The sequence below is a fragment of the Cyclopterus lumpus genome, chromosome 1 (genome assembly GCF_009769545.1).
Source record: "Cyclopterus lumpus isolate fCycLum1 chromosome 1, fCycLum1.pri, whole genome shotgun sequence".
Taxonomy (NCBI): Eukaryota; Metazoa; Chordata; class Actinopteri; order Perciformes; family Cyclopteridae; genus Cyclopterus; species Cyclopterus lumpus.
Genome location: NC_046966.1, coordinates 24,876,492 through 24,885,213, shown reverse-complemented (window position 1 = coordinate 24,885,213; position 8,722 = coordinate 24,876,492). Strand labels below are relative to the sequence as shown.

The 8,722-nt window shown below is 48.0% G+C and overlaps 1 protein-coding gene across 1 annotated transcript in view; it reads right to left on the bottom strand.

Moving 5' to 3' along the window:
• The window catches only part of cacna1ab (calcium channel, voltage-dependent, P/Q type, alpha 1A subunit, b), a 147,802-nt gene that overhangs the window by 119,085 nt on the left and 19,995 nt on the right, over nt 1-8,722 (bottom strand). The window contains 1 exon segment of the mRNA XM_034530447.1: nt 3,861-4,181. Within this exon segment, the coding sequence (XP_034386338.1) occupies nt 3,861-4,181 (321 nt within the window).

The window sequence follows — 8,722 nt, the reverse complement described above, 5'->3', positions numbered from 1 at the left end:
ATGTTTTTGCAGGACACTCAAATGAGAAGGGTGCGCTTGTTTCGTTCGCCTGTAAAACGTCAAATAAATGATCGGAAAGCGACATTGTTTTTTCTACTTTTTTAAAGAATTGTAACGCCACTCTGATCGCATCATTTTATATTAAACTCATTTTAAATATCCATACTTCAACCAACAATTCGCTTTACTATCAATTGATCTGCAGATTATTTTATATAATTTTTTAAAAAATTAAAAAAATTCCGTTAAGACACAAAACCAAGAAAAGCTGGATATCTCAATATTTGATAGGATGAAAAAAATGTTCTGCCATTTATTTGCATGAAAAATTACTCTAACGATTAATCCACACTCAAGTAGACATAAAACACATAAAAGTATAACATGATTTCTAAATGGTTTATTTTCATTTTGCAGCTATATATAAAATCCGTAAGTTGGGGATGAGAGAAATAATAATGAATTAAAATGAGACATGGAACATGACTGGCTCTCATCAGCGACTTTCTGAATATCGACTCGTGAGTTAAAAAACTGAAGTAACCTTCCAAGCATGAAGCAGAGAAGAGAGAGAGAGAGAGAGAGAGAGAGAGAGAGAGAGAGAGAGAGAGAGAGAGAGACAACGCTTCAAAGAGGGAACAAACTCGGCTATTTTGAGCCGATGGATTTCCATTTCCTTTTCTTTTTTTATTCCTCCAGAAAAAGCCAAAACATTTTGGCAGAAAGTTGAGGAACCTTCATGAAGAAACACAGCAGGTCCTCTCGCTCTCTTTTTAAACATGGAAGACCTTCAGCAGGCACTTGGAGAGCTCACACCTTCTAAAATTACTCTTTTCTTTGTCAACGAAAGGTGAAGAACTAAAGTTTTCCTTCAGACTAATAATTATTACACACAAAGGTGTTTATGTTACTACTTTTGTCTGTTTGTGCCTGTTGATTTCTCCTAAATTCACTAAAGTTGCCATTACGTAACGCCTCATTTGCATATTTAAACATAACATTTCATATAACTTGTAACACAATAACTCTTAATGTGAGTGATGAAGTGGTGAAGTTTCATGTGATATCTATGAGGTCATGTTTTGACCCTATAACACAATAACTCTTAATGTGATGAAGTGGTGAAGTTTCATGTGATATCTATGAGGTCATGTTTTGACCCTATAACACAATAACTCTTAATGTGATGAAGTGGTGAAGTTTCATGTGATATCTATGAGGTCATGTTTTGACCCTATAACACAATAACTCTTAATGTCAGTGATGAAGTGGTGAAGTTTCATGTGATATCTATGAGGTCATGTTTTGACCCTATAACACAATAACTCTTAATGTGAGTGATGAAGTGGTGAAGTTTCATGTGATATCTATGAGGTCATGTTCTGACCCTATAACACAATAACTCCTCTTAATAATGTTATATTATATATTACGACGTGTCACGTTCATTCATGAATATATAGTATAAATACACACATTTAAACAATTTCTAGAAATAATCGTCTTATTGTCAGTAATCTCTAATATATTAGTTAAAAACTTAAAACTGCATTTTCATCCATTAATTAACCATTTCAGGTATTTTTAACACACAAATAAAACCACCGTTCTCGGTAACGACTCCAGGATTTGAACCTTCCACCCGCTCACATATTTATTTTAATGTCTTGAATCAAACTCCAGGAGACAAATCGCTCCCTTTGAACCCGTAGGAGTGACTTGAGTGACAGCTTTCATCTGTTTTATGTCTTTTATTCCGGTCGTTGAGCTGAAATATGTGAAGAAAAAAGCTCATTTACAATTAAAGTGGCTTAAGTGACAAACGGCTTTGTGTCGCGTCGCCTTAAAAGACCGGCCTCACCCTCTCTCACCCCCTCTCTCACCCCCTCTCTCACCCCCTCTCTCACCCAATGATGGATATCACTTTCTGAAAAACACGAACATGTCTTCTGGTTTTTTTTAACCCCCCCAAATAAATTGTCCCCTGCGCCTTTAAAAAAAAAAAACACATTAAATCTCAACTGACGCCGTATCGCTTTAAGGACCGGTAGCTTAAATCAAGCGATCCGATTGGTTCATAGATGTGACGTAATACCGACGTTTCACCGCTGCGACTTCTAATAACTTTACGCTTTCAATAAAAAGCACTAATGTGTTGCCGTGGTCGCTCGGCGATGACGAGGTCACCCATTGCTTCGTGGATTATGGTTTTGAATCCTCAAATTCACAGTTTGGACGTCGCCATCTTGGTTTCTTTCACTGTCGCCATCTTGGTTTTTGTTTGCAACCAGAAGTGAAACGAGACTGTGGAGCCGAACGCTGAGTCCGACATTCGGAGGCGACCAAACAATTAACATTTTTATGTTGGAAGACAAAAACATGACATAGCCGTGGTAGCCACCTGTCAATCACAGTAAGCCCCGCCCTAAAGCATCCCCTGCTTTATGACCTCTTTCACTCTAAATTACCATAATGTACTAAATGAACATCACGCTGCATTGAAGAAGACTTGAAACTAGAGATTGAGACCAAAAACTCATGTTTACAATGTTAGACCAAAGGAATGAGGATTAAAGGAGAAAATAATCATTAAATGTTTTTGTTTGATTAAAAAAAAGGGAGTAAATAAGTTATGAAAGCGTTTTAGATGAACCGAAATGGAAACGTAAGAATATACACGTGACTATATATATTTTGTATTTATTATTTGCTGTGAAAAGACACCAAGGTAACCACGGGAACCGGAGATGAACTCATTGAGTTGGTTCCGTTTGGTTTTGGGAGAACGTGTTCGCTTTTCTTTTGTTTCTTTTGTTTCCCTTTTTTGGGGATTTTGAGTTCTTCGATCGCCTTCGACCTCGTTTACAAAACAACAAAAAACCAGCAAACGTCGATATGAAAAACAGATGTTATGGTTGTGAAGTCACATTGTTTACATGGAGGTCATGTGACAGTATGCCAGGTCCAAGCAGACCTGACCACTACAGCTTTTTCCACTGCTGTCCACGGGACGCCCTTATATGGTCATCGGTAATTAGAGAGAGAGAGAGAGATAAAGAGAAAGAGTCATTTCCTCTCCCTTCCTTAAGCCTTCATAGTGCTGACATCAGCACTCAGCTCTGCCTACAACTGTAGCCCCAACACACACACACAAACACACACGCACGCACACACACACACGCACACACACACACGCACACACACACACGCACACGCAGACACACACTCACACACACACACACACACTCACACGCACACACACGCACACACGCACACAGACACACACACGCACACAGACACACACGCACATGCACACACACACATGCACACACACACACGCACACGCTCACACACGCACACAGGTGTGATGGCCGGCGTCATGACAACCGTCTTTCATTGCTCAACGACAGACTTTTAAAAAATATAAATATATATATACATGTTTTACTTTTTGGTGTATTGGGTGAGCCCGAGGCCAGCAGTGCTGCACAAGGGAAGTGGAATCATGTACCATGTCAATCAGAAGGCACACACGCACACACACGCGCGCACACACACACACACACACACACACACGCGCACACACACACACACACACACACACACACACACACACACACACTAACAGCTCACAACACTGCATAAAAGAAAAAGTAAGAAAAGAAAAACATCACAAAATGGGATAACATTTCTTTTTCAAATTAAAAAAAGAAGAGAATCCCAACTTTCATCGTGCAGGTGTTGAGCCACGGCGGGACACACCTCGCCCCCCCCCCCCCCCCCCCCCCCCCCCCCCCCCCCCCCCCCCCCCCCCCCCCCCCCCCCCCCCTCCCCTACCTTGGCAGCCAGCAAAAGGATATGGCCATTCCGTGATCTTTTTGGCGTACTTCCTCACCAGGTTGTCTTCGCTGAAGAGGAAGAGGGAGCGGTTGACCGTTAGGCAGCTCTGCCGGACGGGTATGGGGTTGTACAGGGCCATGGTCCGGGCTCTCTGGGCCATCGACTGCTTGTACACCCGCTGCCCTGCGGGGGGCCCCCCTTGCCTGCTGCCGCCGCGGCCGCCGGGCCCCCCTTGTCCGCCGGCACCCCCGCCACCCCCGCCACCACCACCTCCTCCTCCTCCTCCTCCTCCTCCTCCTCCTCCATACCTGTTGGGTACCTCGTCTCCAAAACGCGCCATTCTGCAGACACCAAACGCCAGAGGTTAGGAAGGAGCCGGGGGGTGGACCTCAGAGTGACACCTCCACGGGCCTCCACCCCATCAGCCTCGGCTCCAAACACACATGCAGAGCGGAGTCCGGTTCGGTGTCTCTCTCTCTCTCTCTCTCTCTCTCCCTATCTGAGTGTGTGTCTCCTTCCCAGATCTTCAGCGCCGAGAAGATACCTCCATTTGTGTGCGTGGAAAAGGGAGGGGGTGAGGAGGAGAGAGAGGAGGGGAGGGGTGGGGGGGTGGGGGGGAGGGAGGGGGAAGCGCACGGCGTCTCCGGCCGTGTGTTTGGAATGTGAATGTGAAATACAGAGCGATGTATTTATGTAATTTTTCCGGCAAATGAGTTCTCTGGCAGTAAAAAAAAAAACCAAAAGAATGTCGGTTTATTGTCAGAAATGTTCTATCTCTCAGGCATCCTGTTTGGCTGTTTTGTTATTTATTTATTTTTGGAAGGGGTGGGGGGGGGGGGGCGGTGGGGGCTCGTGGAAGAAAAAACAACCTCTCCAAGAATGAGCCGGCTCTTCATTTCAATAAGCAACAAAAAGATCGATCACGTTTGATCCGCAAAGAGCGAAGAGCGTTTCAATAACTCCCCAAATCAGCTGCTCGGCGCCGGCTGCAGACTGCGTCTTTTCCCCTCAACTGTGCATCTTCACGGGATCTGCAGTTGTCTTTTTTTTCTCTCTCTCTCTCTCTCTCTCTCTTCCTCCTCTTCCTCCTCCTCCTCCTCCTCCACCTCCTCCCCAGGACCCCCTTTTTCTCTCCCGCGAGATTAAAATATAAATAGATAAGAGTAAAATCTTTAATAATTCATTTATTCTTGTGCCATATATCCGCAATGTTTGGTGTGTGTGTGTGTGTGTGTGGCACGGCAGATTTCCCTCCCCCTCCTCCTCCCCCACCCCCCCCCCACCCCCCCCACCCCCCCACCCTCCCCGCCGCGCCGCTCACTGCCACCACGCCGCTCCGGTTACACGCAAACGCCAACCGAGGGGGGCTTCCCCAAAATCCGAGCCTGGTGACATTTGTTGATATTTGGTGATGGACGGTGCGGCATCCCCCCCCCCCCCCCCTCCCACCCCCCCCGCACACACACACACACACACACCCCTTTTCCACCACCTCCTCTTCCTCCTCCTCCTCTTCCTCCTCACCAAGGCGTCGGTCACTGATTTTGGGCGTGATTGCGCGCACTTGGAGACGAAAATACACCGGTGCTCAATCTACCAATTTATATCGTGCCCACTTTCCCTGCAGAGAGATTCAACCTCCCCCCAAAAAACAAAGAATAAGACCCTCAAAAAAACGAGTTATATATATAAAAAATGAATGTCCACAACGATCATCTATAATCCAAGGTTGGGAGAACACGAATCCCGGACGCGTAGGATCCGGAGGAGCAGAAACGGAGCATCATCATCATCATCATCATCATCATCATCATCATCAGTTCTGGATCAGAAAACACGACGGCGGCGGTGCGGGTGTGTTGGAGCGGCGGCTCGCGTCTTCTCCGCCACCGGGGAGGAACCGTGCACCATGCCCGGCCAGCAGCAGCATCGCCCCCTGAGGCTCACCGACAGCAGCGAGAGGCGGCCAGCCCCGCAGAGCTACACACAGCAAGTCCAGCTTCTCTTCCCTCTCCCTCTCTTTTCTTCTTCTTCTTCTTCTTCTTCTTTCCTCCCTCGACCCCCCCGGGGGGACGTGAACCAACACGCAGTGGGGTCCGTAGGCGGCTGTGTAATAATTCCCGTGGAGACCAGCCCCCCCTCTTTTTGTGTGTTGGAGACGCGAGAAGGAGAACCCGACGAGCGGAGGTCTTCTCCGGCTGCCTTCACTCAGCCGTCGGGGTTGAGCCGCGCGCACCGAGCATCTGATCGGTCTGACGGGAACCGAGAGCGCCGCGCGCACATTCCGTGGCCAAGCCTTGCAGCGCACGACGCACACGGCGCCTCCCCGGAGCCGCTCGACCCCCCCCCCCCCCCCCCCCCCCCCTCCGCGCACCCCCCCCCCCACACTGCAACCCGCTCCCCAATACAGCGCACCGGGGAGACGGACGGACGGTGGTTGGGTACCAGATCGATCATAACGGGAAATATTGTGATTGTTAGAAATCACGTTTCTAAATGTTACCTGAGTTCAGCTGGTGATTTAGGTCTGATAAGTTGTAACTTCTAAACTCATAAACACCATGATGACTCTTCTCATGGTCACCAAGTGTGTGTGTGTGTGTGTGTGTGTGTGTGGGGGGGGGGGGGGGGGGGATTCATGGTCTCCAGAGGACTGTCAGGTTTGTTCTCAGAATCGGTGTTTACAGAGCATTAAGATGGGTTTTCTTTTATCAATAGTTCCCTTAATCTCCCATCTGACTGCTCGGTTATGTAATCGTGTCCCAGGCCAAGAATGTGACTCCCTTTGGGAGAACCACAAATGTGATTTTGAGCTCATTTCTGGACTTCCAAAAAGGTTTCATAAGATAATAATGTGTGTTGTTTTCTTCCCCACATCAATTCTCTTTCTCTGATGAATGTATGAAAAAAAAAAAAGGAGAAGATTGTTTGCCAATGAACTAAAAGTTGGACCAACATTTCATTTGCGCGGCCAGGAGAGTTTATTTCTGTTTTTCTTTTCTTTCTTTTTTTTTCCGAGGCTGTGCTGTTATTTTTATTTTTTATCTCCCTTTGTTCCTCCCGGTTTGTTTTTCTTGCCGTCTGTCAGTCTGGCTCCGGCTTCTGAGTCGTCTCTGATGCGGGTTCGGGCTGTTTGCTCGGGCTAAACCGACCGAGCTGTCAGCTCTCAGGGAGATGAAGGTGGTGGTGGAGGAGATGGAGATGGTGGTGGTGGTGGTGGTGGTGGGGGGGGGGGGGGGGGGGGGGGGGGGTTAGCCCACTCAAATGGACCCTGTGAGATGATTTACATGAAAAACAGGACGGACGACGGAGTGGAAAAGCACCGACTTCAGAGCACCAACGCTGTCCGTGGTGCTGAAACGTTTCCAGGTTCCCTTTTTGTGTGTGTGTGTGTGTGTGTGTGTGTGTGTGTGGGGGGGGGGGGGGGGGGCTGAAAGCGAGAGCGCGGAGCTCCCGAGCGCCACGTGCACGCCCAGGGAAGAGATTACCTTCACGGTGCACGTGGGCGGGTCGAGCTACCGCGGACCTCCGTCCATCTGTTAGTGTGTTTGGAGATCTGCTCTAAAGAAAAGTACAATTTGGGTGGTGGAATACACACAAAGGGGGCCATATGGTGGGTTTATGGGATGGATCTGACAGGGAAAACTGTGTGGAAGTCAAGCAAAGTCTTCACAGCTGGTTATATTATGGGTTCTTTTACGTGTCACCATCACTTTAAACACAAAGTGTCTTCAAAAGAACAACAAAAAACAATAAAATTACCTATATGTATATATATAATTTGACGATTGCTCTTCTTTTTGTGCCTCCGTTACACACACACACACACGTAGCCGGGAGGTCAAGTGATACCCGCTGGAGGTCAAGTGATACCCGCTGGAGGTCAAGTGAAGGTCAAGTGATACCCGCTGGAGGTCAAGTGAAGGTCAGGTGATACCCACTGGAGGTCAAGTGAAGGTCAAGTGATACCCACTGGAGGTCAAGTGATACCCGCTGGAGGTCAAGTGATACCCGCTGGAGGTCAAGTGAAGGTCAGGTGATACCCACTGGAGGTCAAGAAGAGTTGAACTCAGGTGCTCATCACGTCTAATCTAGTTTATGAATTACTCGTGTTGGTAGAAGAGATCTTCAGATCTTCAGAGAACAAACAAAGGAAAATAGATCTCGCTCACGAAAAACAAAGTGGTTCAAATAAAAAACATTTACAACCGTCAGAACCCATTATCCGGCCCCCCTTTCTGACACATACTCGATGAGTTGCTTTTGCATTGTGGGTAATTCATCTCTGGGGGGGGGGGGGGGGGAGAGCTCTGCTGTCACCCTGAGGTCTCACAAGCCGCGCTATTATTTACAAGATGCCCTTTCAGCGTCAGCGTGCATCGCCGGGTTCTCGCCCGTCATCCGATTCCCGTAGACTAGTGGCCACTAACCGAGGGGGGGGGGGGGGGGGGGGGGAGGAGGAGGAGAGGAGGGGGGGGGGGGTAGAGTGTCGGGAAGAGGTGGGTGGTGGTGGAGGTGCTGCTGATGCTGCTGGTGGACAAGCCCGCCTGCGATTTTTGCGGGAAACCACACGGTGGTTGGATCACACACACAGACACACACACACAGACACACAGACACACACAGACACACACACACACAGACACACACACACAGACACACAGACACACACAGACACACACACACACAGACACACACACACAGACACACACACACACAGACACACACAGACACACACACACAGACACACACACACAGACACACACACACACAGACACACACAGACACACACACACACAGACACACACACAGACACACACACACACAGACACACACACACACACACAGACACACACACACACACACAGGAAGGGGGAGAGGC